The sequence below is a fragment of the Brachycentrus maculatus genome, unplaced genomic scaffold (assembly GCF_059751285.1).
Source record: "Brachycentrus maculatus isolate JH-2025_06_01 unplaced genomic scaffold, ASM5975128v1 h1tg000448l, whole genome shotgun sequence".
Taxonomy (NCBI): domain Eukaryota; kingdom Metazoa; phylum Arthropoda; class Insecta; order Trichoptera; family Brachycentridae; genus Brachycentrus; species Brachycentrus maculatus.
The window spans coordinates 250001-270761 of record NW_028281195.1 but is presented as its reverse complement, the minus strand read 5'-3'; the positions used below and the strand labels follow the sequence as shown (position 1 = coordinate 270761).

The window sequence follows — 20761 nt, the reverse complement described above, 5'->3', positions numbered from 1 at the left end:
TCAATATATTGCACATTGTTTTTTCTATAAACTTAATATAAAGTAAAAAGTAGACTGTATGTAGTAAAAATGTGATCACTTAAAATACTGTGAGGCAAAACAATGTAGTCGATCACGATTATAAAAGGAGAGAGTGACCAGTCCCGTACTCCAGATTGATAGATAAATGAGTGGAATATATTTGATGGGATGCAGACGACGTTAGTAAAGGAGCTCAGGGTAAACAATATCTCTATTGGAAGGGAAAGGGAATCAGGAATAAATAAAAGGAACGATACAAGGATAAATTGAGTATAGTAGCAATTGCTAGGTCACTTGTAATTTCATATATTTTTTTTAGTCCCAAAAGTAATTTTGGTAATGTAACTACTGATTTCAAGAAAGTTTGTTTCTGTTTTTATAGTAAAATAAACTATAAACCCGAGATTGTATTTTACTTGATTTTCAAAAAATTTCAGGCCCGGTGAGCTGGTTTTTGAACATTCGAGTTTGGGAGTTATTGACTCGCCTCAATTATTCTATGTTCTTGGTTCATGTTCCTATTCAGTACATGTCTATCATTATCAATTCCCCATCAACTGCGATTTTTAAATATTCTGGAAATGTAAGTTTTTGTGATTATTTAAAACTAGTTGTAAAAGGTCACGTGTATTGCATTATTTCAAAGAAATTGGTGAAATTTAAAGCATTCAAAAGTGATTAATCAAAAATTATAGAAGATTAAAAACAAAAAATAAAAAAAAAATAAAAATTGTTCGCCTCCGTAGTGTAATGGTCAGCATGCTCGGCTACCGTTCTGGAGGTCCCGGGTTCGATTCCCAAGGGGGTCAAATAAATATAAGTGATTCAATATTACCCTGGACTGGTCCTGAAGCGGGGGGCTGATCACCTTTCCTTCATGTGTAGACGATCAAGATAACACTGCGTTTATATAAAACAGTGCCCTATGCACCATTGGGGTGCGGATAAGGGTTTTTTTTATATATATATTTATATAAAAATTAAACAAACGAATATTCCGTTTTTCACAATATTTCGGATGTGTTTAAATCCTTGTTCACAAATCTGGGTCTCTCTCTCTCCCCACTTAACAGTTAAGAAGTAGTGTGGTTGTCAACCACGTAGAATGGTGAACGTCACATGTGTGCAAAGTAATCATTTAACTGACCTGGTGACCTGGAACGGATCATAAGCCCTGTAAATACCCAGACTCCAATATTCTTTTTCATCTTTGTTGAGATGTGAGAATGTTTGAATAACACCTTAGTGAAGAAACCCTGAATTGTGAACAAGAATTTGGGATATTATATAGATACATCTACATTCCACCCATGATTGACGACCACACTACGAAAATTCTGGAAGTTGTATTTATACTTTGATTGACACCCTTTTTTTTGACATGAGTGTTTTTGACACCATTTATGGCTAAATTAAGTACTTTTTCAATAAGCAGATACCTTAATGGAATGTAATGCATGATTTTCCTCAAATTTCTTTCCATACTAGGAGACGCCAATTTCAAATTTGACCAGTTATTATAATCAAAATATTCTGAGTGTGTCCAAATCTTTGTTCACAAATCAAAGTTCGTCCACGTAAGAGTTATTTGTATTTACATTTTAAATAGATATGGAGATATGGAAGTCTGGAAAGCCCTGTAAATTCCCAGACTTTCGTATCGTTTTTCATTTTTATTGAGATGTTAATATTGTTTAAATATCAGTTAAGTAAAAAACCTAGATTTGTGAACAATAATTTGGTTATTTGGGAAAATGAAAATAATTTGAACTAAAATAAAGATTTTTTTAATTTATGTGTAAAGTATTCAGTAATTCATTTGATGTGGTAAGATTTTTTTTAATGAAAATGTAAAAGATATTCGAAGAAAGCTTTAACACTTAAACTTTTTTACAAACTTAGATTTGTGAACCATGATGTAAACGCAATCATAGTATTGTGAACGGATAGTTATTTATATTAAAGTTAATATTTTGTAATTTTTATGAAAAGTACTTTGCAAATTTATTTAATGTGGTCATAAAAAAAGATTAAATGAAAATATAAAGATATTTGAAAAAAAGTTTTTACATTTAAACTTTTTGGCCACTTTAAGTATTCTTGAAGAATAAAAAAGAAAACAAAAGGTTAACTCCTTCCTTTTTCTTTTTGCAGATGTTTGATGTTTTCAAAGACTTTTTCATTTCTATAATTGTATCGTCCGTCTTGTTTTTATGTTGTGAGTCTCCGTTTATCACGCTGGAAAAAAGTCTCTTTAATTCATCGGGTTTGTCTATCAATTTTAGTTCAAATAACATAAGTTTTCAAATTTTTCCAAATAAGAAATAAAAATGGATTTTTACTGTTTACAGATAAAGGAAGAATTAAAGAGAAAGGTTTTGACAGAAGTTTTTTATTGAATGCTGAAGAAGAAAACAAAAATAATATAGATCGAGAGGAAAAAAATCCTTAACGTATATTATCTAAGTAACTTAATTGCGGTTTAATACAATGTCGTTCATTTTTAAATCGTTACCAAATTCGTGAACGGTGTTTTATCGTTTATTTTCAACAAAATGAAAAACAGTTAAAAAAACGCAACCTTGTTAACCTATTTTGAGTAACCACAATTCACTGATCAATATTTATTTTAATTTAATTTTATTTAAACTTCATGTAGAGAAAATAAATAAGTACATTGGCGGGCTTATTACTAAAAAGCAATGTCTTCCAACCAACCAAAAATGGACTCGTGATATTGATCAAAACGTTTGATACCATATATAGCTGTTTGCAATCAGAGAGTAGATAGTAATTGAACATTAAATTCAAAATTATAAAAGATGATCATAAGGAGGGCAAAGGAAAAAGGGAGTTTAAAGGAGGGTGTAGAGGAAAAAAACTAAGGGAGGAGGTTTGATAAACAGTTAGGATTCTAATGATAAATACTGATGTCTCAGATGTTCATAAAAGTTATTTTAGAAGGTGCATTTACAAGGAGAGGTAATTCATTCCATAATCTGGCCGCTTGGACAGAGAAGGAATTACTGAAGGATGATGTGTTATGGCGAGGAATGGAAAATATTTCATTGAAATAATTATTCGATAAATATATTATTTTAATTAATAGCAGTTTTAACGAATAGCAATGGTCCACTCTCAAATAGAGGTTTTTTGAACGAATAAACGCATTGAAAAACTGCAGAAGTTATAGAGTTGTCTAAATTTTAATGATCACTGTTATTAAAAACCTTTTAAAGAAAATGAATCGGGTTACATTGATATCAATTTGATATTCATGAGGTGGAAAAGTTAAGGTAACTCAATACAAAAAATAAGATTTGAAAAAAAATAAGACCAGGGCTGAGAATTGTTTTTTTTTATTTTGACCTTTCGTTATGCGGTGAGACTTTTAAATGGTAATGTGCATTTTTTTTTATCTTACAATATATTTGAATTACATTTGCTCTACAAAAAATTGGTTGAATAATTTTAAAAGTAATTAAATATCTTTGAAAATCTCAAATTGTACATTTTTTCATTAAATACTTAAGAAAAATTTTACCGCAAGTAAAACAGTTTTTTTTTTACATGCGTATATATTTTTTTCATTTGAGAAAAAAATTTAAGTTAACAAATTTTGTTAGCTATTTTTGGATTTGCTCCACTTAGGAGTAACTTAAATCAATATATTTGTGTTAATATCTAAAACATTTATGAAGAAAAATCTGGGCATGGAAGTCTGGACGTTTACAGAGCCGTGTAAATGCCCAGAATTTCATATTTTTCTTCATTTTTGTCTGAGATATCGATTAAAAAATCATGATTAGAAAATGTTGTTTAAATTCAATTTAAGAATGCTCTGAATATCATAATTTCTCATCCAGAGCTTGAACGCAAACAGCTTAAAAAATACGGTCATTGAACAGATCACGTCATCAACTCTTAATGTGGTAGGTCCGTCACCTTATCCACTGCTAGATAGGAATTACATATTTAACACGTATGTTTTCCAGCTGTCGACGATAAGATGTTTTGATTACATATTTATCTTTCGAAGACTACAGTGAAGAACACAGTACTAAGCTTGTATCATTATCTTATTAAATCACTACAAAGACAGTAATTGATTACTAATGAAATAAATGAATTATGATGTAAAAGTGAGTATTCTAATATTTTTTCGGACGCTAATTTCGTTATCATACTGATTAATGATTAAAGATACATCTTGTTGTATGTACATATAAACTACGTGTATATTTTGAACGTCAGTATTATTTTGTTGCTAGCGTAGAAAAATGTTCCTTCCGAAAAATATGACTTTCAAAACTTTAATTCTGTTTATTGTAAGTTTAAATGCGTTTTCAATCTGTCATGGACAAACTTTGGATGGGCTTCAGGATTTTTTGAAGATCGTCGATAGGGGTCTATTAAGCCAAATGTCCAGTAGTTTTATGCATAGAAAAGATGAAAATATAACAAAAGAGTGTGTAGATGATGTTCTCAAGTGGTCGGAAGAACTGTTTTCTGAGCAATGGGCATTTCAAAGTAAGTGTATACAATTTTTCATTTAATTGCAAAAACACTGGATTTTACCCCGTAGGTTAAACACCCGTTTCAAGATATACGAGAATTAAACATGCTTACTTGTAAGCAAGAAAAGATATTTCCTTAACTTAAAATCAAAATAAACTAGTTTCAAATGATAAACAAAGGCGGTAATAACCGCTTTCAATGGCAATGCACCATACATATCGCTCACTCCTTTAAAGAACGTCATAAATAATAAATTGCCAATTTTCAGTTGTGCATGTTTTCGGAATGCCTAGAATATGTACTATATCCCAGCAAAAGAGACACATTTTAACTTAATATTTGCCCGCTACAGGGCAAAAAGTGTTGTTTTTGCATTTTGAAGAAAAAGTATTGTTTAATGTTTTTTTTTAAATAAACTAGTTATTTTTTTTAATGGAGAAAAAACCTTCAGGTTTAACCTAAAAAGATCTGTTACACAGTAAAAAGTTCAATAAGTGGCTTGATATTTATTTTTAATATTAAAAATAAATATCAAGTATTGTATTATATTTTTAAACTTTAAAAACATTCTCGTGAAAAATCAAGTTTTTTGATTTATGACGTTCTTGAAAGGGGTGAGCGATATGTGGTATATATGGTCATATAAACGTAGTATTTTCGTGATCGTAAACACATGAAGGCAAGGTGATCACTCTTGGTGATCACGCAAGGTGAGCCTCAGGGACCAGTCCAAGGTTATATTAATAAATATTACAGTGTACAACCACCAATATTTCTTTTCACTCTCCTGAGAATCGAACCCGGGACCTTCAGAACAGTAGCTAAACACTCATAGCGTTACGGAGGCGGTAAATGCATAAATGTAAAACCTGCGAGAATTCAGCCAATATGGATGTTCAATATTGGGTAATGGTAAACGTTAACGTCCGCCTCCGTACGATGGTCAGCACGCTCGGCTACCGTACTGGAGGTCCCGGGTTCGATTCTCAGGGAAGGGGGTCAAATAAATATAAGTGATTTTTTCACTCCAATATTTATTCAATATTACCCCGGGCTGGTATCTGAAGCGGAGGGCTGATAACCTATCCTTTATGTGTTAAGGATCAAGATAACACTGCGTTCATATGATGCAGTGCCCTATGCACCACCGGGTGCGGAGAAGGGTTTGAAAAATATGAAGAAGAAACGTTATGGTTATTTCAACTGTATTCAATCTAAAATTAAATATTTTTATTTGATTAATTACATATGTGGTAATGTTCAACAGTGTTCGATTCCCGTGGACAAATTCCAAATGGACTTTTGAAGGGGAATGTATTCAGTTTCGGCCAATTCAGTGAATGCCTTGAAATCAGTCACAAAAGGAATGATACCCCTAGGACTATTAAAGGACAATATTGCACGGCTACAATTTTTGATGTGCCTCTAGAACAAAGAAAGAAATCAAATAGTGTTCGAGCTAATTTGAACATTATGAACAAAAATTTCCTTCCTGGATTTGAAAGGTATTTAAAAAAAAATTATTTTACTGGCAGTTTAAAGATGAACACACTCTTTTATTCAACTCTTAAAATAATAATTTTAATGTTTACATATATATATATATATATATATATATATATATATATATATATATATATATATATATATATATATATATATATATATATATATATATATATATATATATATATATATATATATATATATATATATATATATATATATATATATATATATATATATATTTATATTTATATTTATATTTATATTTATATATATATATATATATAAATTAATTAAAATAAGAATAATGGTTAAAAGGAACCAATTTTAATTCCACGTGCCTCATTGATTTCGATGGTTAATCAATCTATTTAAAATATTTTTAAATGTATGTTTGTTCAAAATCTTCACGGATTGCTTTGAAATTTAAACATTACTTTGAATTCAAATTGAACACGCATGTTTTCACTAACCAGCGATAAGTGTTTTTTTGTTTACCAGTGACCGCAATGGCAGCACCATCTGTTGAACAAACAGGCAACACAAGTATTACTAAAAATCAGCCAAATCAGATAGCGTACTTGACAGATGCTACACTTGGCATTTTTAATGATTCCGATTGCATAGTTTCGTAGATTTTTGGTATTTTAATTACTTTTCAAACATTATGAAATTAAACGTAAAAATGTGTGCTCTCTCTTTTATTTGCTTGATATTTAATAAGACTGAGCCACAGCGATCCCGTCGCTCAGTACAACTTGTATTATTTCTCTTCCTTCTTATGGATCCTTGGATCTGTTTGTTCCGCTACATTTTATTTTGTGCTAAATTTTCTATTCATGCATTTTTTTGTAGGAGTAATGTCATTTCTCCAACTGGACAACCATTTTATCTTGGCATGTGCATTCCATCATCATGTCAACCGAGAGATGTTGAAATTGCATTACAACCAGTGATGAATTTACTTAATGGCACGATCAGTGTAGACCCGATAATGTGCAGTACTGATGAGACGAAACCTTGGGAAGGTGTGGAAATATTTGGAGTGTAGGTATCAATTCATATATTATAGGTGTGTGAACTTGAGACGAAGCATCTCTCATGTTTACATGTAAGAAGATATATCTAAAATGATTCATCTTCTTTCTGAAAGCTCAGCATTCCAGGGCATAATATTTCGCATTTTTTTTCTTTACTTCACCATTATTGAACATCCAATTTGTTGGGTAATTTATCCAAAATAAACACGGTTATTGGATTAAATTTTACTTTTATTAACATACATATAATAATATGTGACGCGTTTCGTCTTATTTAGACATTATCTAGCACTGATAATGTCTCAATGAGATGAAACGCGTCACATATTATCATATGTATGTAAATAAAAGTAGAATTTAATCCAATAACCGTGTTTAATTTTGGAAAAATAACCCAATAATTCAAAATAGAATTCTACCAACTGTCTGCAATTACAATAAATAAATCCAAATTGTATTAATTGTTTAAAGATGCATATTTACACTATTGTTTTATTCCTTTCGTACGTTAATTTCAAAGGGATGTTCAGATGTCCATCGTTTTTAGTTTAAAAATCATAGATGCTTCTTCTCAAATGTTGATACCTATAAATATAATAATATATCACGCATAAGGTACACATGCATAATCCTGTGTCAATTATTGATTTTTTTTCGTATCCAGTTGTAAAAGAAAACTGGACCTCAGACTTCCATCTTATTTCGTTTAAAAACGATAGATGCTAGTTTTAAGTAAAGGCACCTAAAAAATATATTGATTTTAAAGTCTGTAGTATTATTCATACAAAAAATATAATGACAAAGTGCTGACAAAGCATTTAATTGGTACTTAATTGTACTTATATGTAATTGATGTACTTATGTAGCGTTTAGTTTATAAAACAAATCACATTGACATTGTCACGTCAATTAGGATTACGAAAACTACTCTCTGATAACGCGTTAGACTAATCTAATACTACACTTAGCTGAAAGTAATGAGTACATTTTTTATCACTAAGTAAAGTTAGAGATCACCAAAATAAATAAAATTCCATTTTACTGTTTCTATTCCGTGATACCCATATAAGAAGCTTGATATAAAATACTTCTATTACACTTTCCTTCTCGTGTCTTGTAATAAAATGTAAGGTAACAAAAACTCCATAAAGTTATTCTTTATGATCCTTGGCCTACTTCAGCTCTGATTGCGCCAAAACATATCCATTTAAGAAGGATTTTGCGTGTAATCATCTAAATTCATGAGTTTTTTTTAATAAATAAGATGAGACATTTAATTGACATTCTAAATATTTTAATAATTAACTAATTTGAGCAATTTTACAAAAAATACCTATTTTATTTTTGACATCTCAAAGAACCATGAAGAAGAATAAGGAAGTCTGGGGATTCACATGTTGACTTACAACCGTTATAGGCTGGTTTAAGTGATCACTTTACACACGCGTAACATTCACCAATTCTATCCATGATTGACATCCACACTTTCCAAATTCTTGTAACTTCTATATAAATGGTTTAATTTCGAAACAGAGTGCTTGAATCACTAGAGACATCTATTGCTGAGATGAAAGGGTCGTAAGCACCGTTAATGCCTAGACTTCCATATTCGTCTTCTTCTACGTAGAGATGTCCAAAAATTAAATGAAAATAACTCCTTTCATTGGAGATAATCCAGATTTGTGAACGAGTATTTGGACACACTCAAAATATTGTAAAAAATAATGTGTTTTTTTTTAGGGTATTTTTTTCCCTTTTTGGGCTACTTATTGTTCTGAGCACTTCCTATGATCTGTGGATGTCATTTCGCCAGGAAGGTAAATAATTTATATAATATTATTCTATGAATAAAATGAAACTCTTCAAGCAAAATTCAAGTAAACTCAAAATTTTATCTATTAATTTATAGTTATTTTGTAATTTTTAATTTAAGTTTTGCTTTTAAAATCTATTGTGAAACGTGTTTTTATAGATTTCACATAATTTTCATTTGAATTCAGACTTAACGTAAGATTTAGACTTTTAGATATACATAAAATACCGTATGTGAAGCTAAGTCCAAATTTTAGAGATACATTTTTGGGACGTTGAAGGATGAAGAAAGTAGGTATAGGTAGTAATTAAAAGAAATGGCTATGATATAAAAATTTAATATAAGTAAGTATTTTGTAAAAAAAGTATTATTTTATTAAAATTAAACACTTGAATAAACCACTAATCGAGTTTTATTTTTATTTACGACTAGTTTCAAAAACGACAGATGTTTTCATCTTCTCGTACAAATTAAGTTAGTTTTAATTTGTGCCAGAAGATGAAAACATCTGTCGTTTTCTAAACTAGTCGTAAATAAAAATAAAACTCGATTAAGTGGTATATTCAAGTGTTTAATTTTAATTAAAAAATCATGTTATTCCACAAAGTTAATGCCGAATCAATAAGTAATATTTAATTTATTGTTTCGGCATTTACTTTGTGGTAAGACATCTAAAATTATTAAAGACAACACTTTTTTTACCAATTGAGTTATGTTTACATTTAGACCTGAAGATGGAAGCTTAGCTTCCGAAACTAGTCGTCATAAAATAAACTCAAATAGTGAAAAACAATTATTTTCTTTAATAATTTAAAAAAGTATTGTATTATTTTTTGACATCCCATCAAAGATGAAGAAGAATATGGAAGTCTGGGCATTTACGGGGCTGACTACCGTCATAGGGTGGTTTAAGTGATTACTTTACACACGAGTAACATTCGCACATTCTACCCATTATTGACAACCACACTACTCAAATTCTTGAAAGTTCCAAATATTATATACGAACCAATTTTGAAACTTTATTCTTGAATCACTAGAACTTCATTAGAGACATCTTTTGGTGAGATGAAAAGAAGCTTTTTATTGAGCAGAAACCCTTTTATTAGTATGTGAATGCCCAGACTTTCATATTTTATTTTTATTTTTGATGAGATGTCTAAAAATAATATATATAAAAATAACTCCTGTAATTGGAGATAATTCAGATTTTGTGAATAAGTATTTGGACACACTAAAAATTTTGTAAATAAGTATTATTATTTTTTCGCCGAGATAATTAATGCATGGAACATGCTATTTATAAATATATGAGTATGTATTTTTATTTTTATATTTTTACTAACGAAATGTTATGCTGTATTTATTTCGATGTTCGTATAAATTTCGCTCAGAGGTGGAATCTTTTGGAAATCTTTTTAATAGCACATGGCACGGCATCCGCCCATCAACATTGTTTCTTGTTGAATATCCCCTAGAATGTACAGCATTTTTCACCTCACTGCCTCATCGTGCGCTTACTTCTCTATTCATTCCGAATATCTCTCCATTGTTCGAATATGCAATCGCTAAAAGGATTGACTAAACAACACGCTCTTCAACTCTTCAACTTTTCAATCCAATCAAATAATACACGAATCCCTCCGCTACTGTGCATTACAAAAATTAACACACTAGTTGAATGCCTGACAGGAAATTCTGCATTTAATCCTGTATTTTGTATGAACACAATACTGAAAAAATCTTATATTCCCATATCCAACCTGCATATTATACACATAATAATTTAAATAAAATCCTCGATAACTCAAAATCAAAAATGGATATTTTACATAAGAGTGGTGTTTATGATATTTCGTGTGGAGATTGCGATTAAAAATATGTAGGCCAAACCGCGAGAAATTTAAAGATTAGAATTAAAAAAAAATGTAGCAGTCTTGTTAGTAATTAATTTTAGGAATTCGCAAATCACATGATAGATTCAAATCACTCATTCCACTCTTATAAACTAAAATTACTACACCTAGTACCACACAAAGGCCAAATTATCAATTATTTAGTCAAATTGAGAAATCCTAAAAAACTTTAATTCTAATTATTAATTATAATTCTTTAAGTTCGAATTTCTTCATCTTTGCTTTCTTCATCTTTGCTTTTCAAACTCTGGCCCCTTGACTAACCCCCCGTCCCCCTAATTTACCCGTCTCCTTATTTATAGAACAGTTAATTATTTATTATGTTTTAGTTTACATTATGACCTAAAGATGAAAGCTTAGCTTCCGAAAGTAGTCGACACAAAATAAACTCAAGTGGTAAAAACACGTGTTTTCGTTAATGATTTTAACACAATACAAGGTTTATTTTTTAAAGATTATTATCAAGATTTATTATTGCTGTGTCATAGAGATAAAAAATCAAACCTAAGTTACTACGAGGTATGTTAAAAATAAACATATATTAAATAAAACACTCTCATTTTCATTCATTGCTCACTTTGTAATACAACTATTATAAAAACTTATTCGTGATTATCGGTTTTGAAAAATCATTCCACTATCAGGTCATTAAAATAAAATTATTACGATTTTATATTTGTGCATAAATAAAAATCGTAATAATTTTATTTTAATAGCCTGATGATGAAATTATTTTCCGAAACCGAATAAGTGTTTATAAAAGTGGTATTACACAACGTGAACAATGGATGATAAGGAGAGTGTTTAATTACCATTCCACAAAGTTACCAATGCTTTTAATATACGAATATTTATAAAATAATTTAATTATCTTTATTCTAATAATTCCCAATTCATCCTCCACCGTGGTGTAGCGGTATAATATTCTTTGACAAAACCTTCAGTCTGATTTGATTGATCGTTGTTTCTTTGATAAAAAAATGATGAGTTTGGATATGACACATCTGACCGAATGAAAAAAAAAATTCAGAGTTCTCGGAAATGTATGTCAGCGATAGTAAATTACCTTTGTTATCAGATCAATTTAAATTATTCGTTTTTCTTAAAAAATCTCATAAAAATGGATAAATAAAAACATACAGGTATTTTATCTGTAATCGACACTGATATACCATAATAAAGAAAACAATTATATTACTCATAATTTCTACGAATAAATATTAAGTTTATGCATGTTTATCATGTTAGATAAGTATATTATGTGTTATAAAATTTATATATATATATATATATATATATATATATATATATATATATATATATATATATATATATATATATATATATTTATATATATATATAAATATATATATATATATATGTATATATATATATATATATATATATATATATATATATATATATTTATATATATATATATATGTATATATATATATATTTACATTAATGATTATTTATTTGGAAAAAAGTGATTTTTTGTAAAAAATACATAAAAATACTATTTTTGAAAATGCAAAAAGTTTGTATTTTCGTTAATTGATGAGAAAATTTATCCTAGCCAAAACTTGAGATAGAAACTTGTAAATAAACTCAAAAATGTTTTATTTTTACATTATTTTTTGACATCTCATCAAAGATGAAGAAGAATATGGAAGTCTGGGCATTTACGGGGCTGACGACCGTCATAGGCTGGTTTAAGTGATCAATTTACACACGTGTAACATTCACCAATTCTACCCATTATTTTTATGTTTAAATAATCATATTATAAGCCAAATCGTCGATGAAAAGTGTCTTTAAAACCTTTCCTACATGAAATTTTACTGTCCCATATCGTAGTCCTACAGGAGAAAGTGACCAAGTGCGTTTTTTACAAAAACGTGATCATTGGCTATTTGATATATTACTTACTTAATATTGCCCTGAAAAAATCCCAAAGGATTTTTAACTTGGAAATATAATATATTGACTTGTTAAGAATGACAAACTGCATTGATGTTTATTTTCTTGCCAAGCAAAAGTGACTGAAATGGCCCCACTGAACATTTTATGTTTTGTTAGTTAGTCACTTTCTCCTGTACGACTATGATATATTCATTGTTTTATACTACTAGCAATGAATTTGACTACTAAAGTTTTGATTTTAATGTTTTTTTTTCAGGGAAAAGCAAATCACCCATCTTAATATCTTTCTCTGTATATACCAATACTGTAAGATTGACAACTCTAAGTAAGAGACCGGGGTCTCTAGCTTGTCTGAATGGAATAAGAGTATTGTCATTATTCTGGATTATTTTAGGACATAGGTATACTGTAACTTTTTCGTACCCAGTGAATAATTTGGCGGATGCCTTGAATGTAAGTATTAATTATGAACTAACTTAAAAAAACACAGTTGTTTAATTTATTTGCACACATTTAAAAAAACCACAAGTTTTTAATAGCAAATCTAAAGTATTTTCTCTTAAACTTAAGCTTAAGTTTGAAAAATATTTTGTAACATATAATTTACAGAAACAGGAGATTTTCGTATTTTTAGAGCTTGTTCCTTGGCTCTCGTTTTTTGCAGCTAATAAAGTACCATTTAGATACCAAAAATGATACTGAGAAGTAAAATAAAATTACATGAATTTTTTATTTATATTCGTATTATTTAAAATGTAAACTGTCTAAAACATTGAATAAATACAATTTCAAATAAAAATTCAAAACAAATACGTTTCAAACGTCCTAGTTAAAATATAATATATTTTATTTGAGTTGAAGTGTATGTAATTTCCTTCTACCAAGTTTTTGGATACCATTACATGGGCCGTCTTGAGGACGCTATTCTACTGAAATTGTACAGTATAACCATTATACAAATTATTTATTTATTGTTTTTTTTTAATATGATTATTTTTCCACAAACAATTTATTCTAGTTCCTTTGTATAATATAAAACTTATTTCCAATTATTTTCAGTGGACTCAGACATTCAAAGGGATGGTCATAGCGGCGTCAACTGTTTCAGTTGACACATTCTTTTTACTGGGTGGAATACTTCTATCTTATGTTTTCTTTCGCGAAACGGAAAGAAGTAAGTTGACTTTTATCCGATGTTTTACTGCCATTTCTTGGTGGACTTGCATTTCATATATTTTAAGGGAACATGCACATACTCTTTCCCAATTTTATTTCAATTGACTAGTGACTGGGTTGCGTCGACGCTGACTTCATCAGACTGATAGGAGGCAGGACAAAATTTTATCTTTAATACACAACAAAAAAAGGTTAAGAATGATAATATTTTTTTCTAAACATAACAATTTTGGTTAAATGAATTTACGTAATACATTTTAATAATCATAACGAATTAAATGAAACCAGAGTTTGAAGCATGATTCGATATATTTTGTTATAGAAATTAAAAATATATATATATTTTCAACTGAAATAAAATATTACACCGAAGCAGTCGCCAAAATCTATTAACGTAATAAAATTTCAAAATCCTTTTTTACACTCTTACTAAATATTAAACGTTATCTTTATGATTATAAAAATTCACCAACTTATTTTAATTTGTCAGATTAATTATTTAAGAAAATAATAGTTATTATACTGGCCTTAGACAAATTTCTATTATTAAAAAAACAAGTAGAAATTTGTCTAAACATCCACTAGTCTAATGATTACAGGAACGATGAAGAAGAATATAAAATTATTAATAATTTATTTATACGCTAAATGTGTTAAATTTAATTTTTAATACAGAAAATAAAACAGATATTTAATCTCATCTCAGATATTAAATTTGCCTCAAGAACGAAGACAGTTTGAAGTAGTTTATTGATATAATTTTGTGTGAACTTTACTGCGTTTTCAGCAGTTTTATTTGGTGTGTTTTAGAGAGTTTACGCCATATTCCAATGATGTATATCCATCGCTATCTTCGTCTTACTCCGGTTCTGGCATTGTTGATGTTATTTCAAGTCGCAATTATGCCTAGGATCGGTAGTGGACCGTATAACGCACTCTTTAATTCGTATTTGGTTGACCCGTGCAAGGAACATTGGTGGTCCACACTTCTCTATGTTCAAAACTATGTCAATCCAGAAGCAATGGTAAGTAGAGAGTATATAGAGCAATATTTTAATCATGCATTACAACTTTATTCTCGATAAAGGTTACTTTATAGCATTTAAAATAAGTACACAAAGAAAACTGCAATTGTAGTATTTAATGAGCAGCCCTGGTGTTCATACCTTTGAAAGGTAAAAACATATGTTGAACACAATGCCAGCGCCATGTCTTGAAGATAACAGCAGCACACGCAATACTAAACCTTGTTCATAACGGAGAGCGTGCTTCTTGACAGCTGCTGTCATTTTACTAAGCGTTTGCACAACTAAAAATACAATTTAGAGAAGAGACCTTACACTTTTCAAATGATCAAATAAATAGCTAATATTTTTTTAATAATCTTCTTATATTATTTTTATATACGAAAATATAACACTCGTTTAAAACCACATTGTGTTTTAAAAGAAATGTAAACACGACTACATTCGAGAGCTATAGATGGATGTTCTTATCAACAAGTTGAAATACAAACTGATACAAACTGAAAACCTGTGGATGAGAACATCTATAGTTCTCGAAAACATTCGTGTTTACTGAATGTTGCCATGTTGGTCTTATTCAAGTGTTTGTTTTTTATATATTTAAAACATCGCGTATTTCACAAAGCAAATGCTTAATTTATAAATAATTTACAACGTTTTCAGTGTGTCCAAGTAATAAATAATAATAATGAAACCCTTATACGCACCCCAATGGTTCATAGAGCACTGCATCATATAAACGCAGTGTTATCTTGATCGTTTACGCATGAAGGAAAGGTGATCAACCCTCCGCTTCAGGTACCAGTCCAGGGTAATATTGAATAAATACAACAGTGAAAAAATCACTTATATTTATTTTACCCCCCTTGGGAATCGAACCCGGGACCTACAGAACGGTACTAGAGCGTGCTGACCATTACACTACGGAAGCGGACAAATACTTGTTCACAAAATCTGGATTATTTCCAATTACCGGAGTTATTTTCCTATTATTATTTTTTCCCGTCGTCAGCCCCGTAAATGCCCAGACTTCCATATTCTTCTTCATCTTTGATGAAATGTAAAAAAAACATTGATAATTGTTCATGTTTAATATAATTAAGCTGATAGTAAATAAATATTTATCTGCATGTTTGTTTTTAGTGCTTCGCTCAAACTTGGTACCTTTCTGTGGACATGCAGTTATACATACTTTGTCCCCTGATTATATTCCCCATCTTGTGGCGGGCCAATATTGGGCTCATTCTAGGTGCAGGATGGACGCTGGCTTCATTAGTGGTTGTATTTGTGCTATGTTACGTAAATGATTGGTGGGCAGCAGCATTTCCATTATTGTAAGAAATTTTTCCAACTATATTACATATAATAATAATAATAACTCTTTATTCGAGCTTAACTAAGTGGTGGGTACAATACTTAGTCAGCCATATATGTTTTACAATATTTTTTTAAATACACAATGAAACTAAAATAATAAACAAATAAGAGTAAAAATAACGAAAAAGAAACGATGACAAAAAAATTATTTGTATCTAAAAGTCAAATACTTGTTTAAGACCACTATTGAGTTAATTAAACGAGTTGAAATGATTAAAGAAAACACTTCGTTTTTTACCACTTGAGTTTTATTATAGACTACATGTTTCAGAAGTTAAACTTCAATCATTTAGGTCTGTATAATAACTGTTATTATACAGACCTGAATGATGGAAGTTTAACTTCTGAAACATGTAGTCTATAATAAAACTCAAGTGGTAAAAAACGAAGTGTTTTCTTTAATCATTGTAACATGTCTTACCACAAAGTTAATGCCGAAACAATAAATAAAATAAACGAGTTGAGTTGATTAAAATTAAGTTGGTGTAAACACGACTAGTTTCAAGAAAGTTTGTAATTAAAACAAGCGTTCAAAACTCAAAAGTGGTCTCATATGTACAAGTGTTTCAATTTTATATTTAAACCGTTTCGTTATACCACACAGTAAATGTCAAATTGATAGATAATTTTTTTTGTTGATACGTCGAAATTGAGTACAAAAATCTTCATAGAGTTATTTTTAGTAATAAGTTTAGAACTTCAGAGAGGCTCTAAATCTGATATATTTTGTGTTTGCCAAATGTAATATAACCTTTACCATACAAACTCATATACAGGCGTATTTATGCCTTACAATTTAATTGGTTAAAACCCAAATAACATCATTGAAGTCAATGAGAATCGATACGAATTGTTACATATAAATATTTGGTAGATCGAAAATGGAGTGTTTAACCAAGTTTTACTAAATAATTTTAAAATTTACTTTTCCCAGTGATCCGAATGCAGCAAGTAGAGCTTATTTTTACTATTACACACATGCGAGAGCCACTCCTTGGTTGATTGGAATATTGGCAGGATACTTTCTAAGGCCTAGTGCGTCAAAGGATGTTAAATTAAACAAGGTAACCTCAAAATTTTAGGAAAACACACACACACACACACACACACACACACACACACACACACACACATATATATATATATATATATATATATATATATATATATATATATATATATATATATATATATATATATATTAAAATGTTTCACAACGCAAAAAATTAACTCTTTATTCCAAAAATGGTATCTAAATCGTCAACATTTTCATATTCGAAAAATACACCCATAATTCTGGCGTTAGAAATGTTCATTCCACTTAGAAAAAGTTTATTTTCTTGTGCTTTTTGGCCCTTTGGAATTTAACTAGCGATATATTATTTATAAAACGTATGTTTATGAGTTTAAAAAGGCTCTTACTTTTTTGTTAACCCATTTAATGTTCTGATTTATTTTACCTTTCAAGATAGTTGTCATTCTGGGCTGGGCGTGTAGCTTAGCCGTGATGGGTGCTGTCCTGTTTGGGATGCAGCCGCTTCAAGATTTTGGTCATAAATTTTCCCATCTAGAAGATACCACTTACTTGGCCTTTAGTAGGCCAGCTTGGGCCGTGGCTGTCTTATGGGTTGTCTGCGCATGTGCATTTGGATATGGAGGTATTTCATGATGTTATTTTGAAAACACTTACGTTTTTTATTATGAGATTTAAGTTTTGTACTGACATTCTTGGTGGAACTTTGTTGTTTTTTTCCACATGTATTTTATTTGACCAGCCGTCAAATACAATTCAGCTAGTTAATTTAACTTTATAAAATCAAACCACTTTTTTATTATTAATACACTTTAACCTACATTTTAAAAACATTATAGAAAAAAAGCTCAATAAAATTCACGTGGAAAAACTACACAGTTGTTATTTTATTCTTTATTTTTAAAATCATTATTTAAATTTGTATCGATGCCTTCTGCTGTACAAAAAGAGGTTAACTACATTTCAGAAAATCAATAAAGATGATGAAAAATAGAAAATCTAGGTATTTAAAGGGTTTACAACCTGTTTTAGGCTTATAACCGTCATACGCTTGGTTAAGTGATCACTTTACACACGTGTAACATTCACCAATTCTATCCATGATTGACAACCACACTACTCAAACTTTCGCAACTTCTAGATATTGATTAAACTCGTAACACAGTATGTGCGAGTGGCGGAATGAGGATTATGACATTTTTATTTTTTATCCATATTTTTCTTCATCTACACTGAGATGTTAAACTATGATGTATTTTTTTTACGAATGTTCATACACGTGAACATTTTGATTTAAACAATTTTTCATCACTTTATAAAATGTATAAATACATAACGTTAAGTTAACGTTTCATGTGCAAAAGTACAATGTGCATTTCGCTGGCCGTCTTTAAGTCTGGAATACGAACTGCACAAACATTTCCATTTGAGTAGATAGTAGATTGTAGACCGCAATCATTGTACGAAAATTGGTATTCAAGATTGAGTAGTCCACTGTTCTCGTACCATTCAGCAGAAGGGCGATTGGAATTCTCGTTAAATTGAAAATGCATTTAATCATTTGTCTGGAAAGTTAGAAGACACGATTGAATGTTTACAAAAGAAAATGCTTCGGACGGAATGGTCAAAAGTTACTTAAATAAATGATGTTTGCTTTTGAGGAACTATTTTTTATCTTGTCTTTGTAAGCAAAATGGCTATTGTGTTGTAGGTATTTGTAAATCAAAGGTATTTTTTTTAAATGGTAATATATTTATGCTTATATATTATACGTGTGTAATTTTTTTCATATTTTTTTTTTTTTAAAAATAACTCCTATAATTGGATATAATCCAGATTTGTGAACAAGTATTTGGACACACTCAAAATATTGTGTAAAATTTATTCCCCTCTTTATAGTGAAGTGTTTACTATTTTAATACAAATTTAACTCACAGTGCTGTTTCTTTTGTTGCTAAATGTAGTTCCACCTTTGTAGTGCAGTAGTGTTAGCATTTGGCTATAATGCTGGAGGCCCCAGTGCAATTTTTTTGGGGGATCAAAAATATAAGTTTTTTTTAAACTTTAATATTAACATTAAAAAAAAAATTATAAATGATTTTTCCATATTGGGAAAAGTAACATATATTACATAAGTGCCTAAAGTTATATAATTATGTAATATATTTAACTAAGCCAGGTACTTTTAGCCTTAGAACGCTCAGACATCTTCTTTCGCACAAAAACGATCATATATTTTTCTTTAGGTCCTGTAAACTGATTCCTCAGTATTCCATTGTGGAAGTTCCTAGAAAGATTTATTTATTCTATGTATTTGTAATCATTGCAGATCCTGTAAACTGGTTCTTTAGTCTTTCATTGTGGGAGTCCCTAGCAAGATTTACTTATTCTATGTATTTTTAATCATTGCAGGTCCTGTAAACTGGTTCCTTAGTCTTCCAATGTGGGAGTTTCTAGCAAGACTTTCATATTCTATGTATTTGCTTCACATCATGGTACAAATCTCCATCGCTGGATCTAGTCAGATCCTTGCAATGTTTTCACATACATCTTTAGTAAGAATTATTAAAATATTTAAGTGTTATTTTAACATTAATACATCTATCAACCTCCATAGTGTAGTAGTTAATACATTTAACTACCATACTGCAGGTTCCGGATTCGACTCGCAGAGGAACCGAAAGGAATAAAAATAATTATACCCTTTAATATTTATTTAATGTACATATATAACCCTCGACTGGTAACTAAAGTGCTAGGCTGATTATCTCACTAACATATAAAAAGGGTCAAAATAACAATGCATCAATCGCATGTAGTGCCCTTTGCACCATTGGGATAAGGGTCAGTAGTATGATTTCACTTTAAAGTAAATACATGATTTTTGATTCCAAATGCTCCAATCGATAAATGAAAATAAACTATGTTAGTAAAATATATTATTTAATATGAATTAATTTGACAAGTTTGCATGTTTCCTATTTACCAAATAATTAAACGCTCGTATAATTACTAAAGGGGATTCATCAAAAATTGTGTAATCATCCTAATATTTACTATATGATCAACTTAAAGCTCGCTATGCCCAGTATGCATTATGATATGTAACACTATCGCTTTGGCCATTGAACTTTTCAATATTCCCAAAAGGGATTTATCCCACTCCTTTGACAACAGTTTTTTACATTAAATAAATGTTATCATAAGTGCTGTAGTAAAACTATACCTAGAAGCAAGTGACAGTTAATTTTCTCCTGTAAGGTTTTCTGATCACTAAGGCATATGACGAGAAGCTTGTATGAATATGTCACAGCCAACCATCTTCCTTAGTTCTTACACAGAGGTATTTAGATAAAATGAAAATATTTTGCTGAAGCAATAATAAGCAAAACTTATAATCAGCAACTCTA

The 20761-nt window shown here is 29.7% G+C and overlaps 1 protein-coding gene across 1 annotated transcript in view; it reads left to right on the top strand.

The window, feature by feature from the left end:
* The first annotated feature begins 13071 nt into the window (after nt 1-13071).
* The window catches only part of LOC148302476 (O-acyltransferase like protein-like), a 9984-nt gene continuing 2294 nt past the window's right edge, over nt 13072-20761 (top strand). The window contains exons 1-7 of the mRNA XM_088271558.1: nt 13072-13193; nt 13800-13914; nt 14727-14941; nt 16085-16275; nt 17253-17382; nt 17787-17976; nt 19764-19906. Of these exons, the coding sequence (XP_088127684.1) occupies nt 13821-13914; nt 14727-14941; nt 16085-16275; nt 17253-17382; nt 17787-17976; nt 19764-19906 (963 nt within the window). The 5' untranslated portion in view covers nt 13072-13193; nt 13800-13820. The remainder of the gene's footprint in view (nt 13194-13799; nt 13915-14726; nt 14942-16084; nt 16276-17252; nt 17383-17786; nt 17977-19763; nt 19907-20761) is intronic.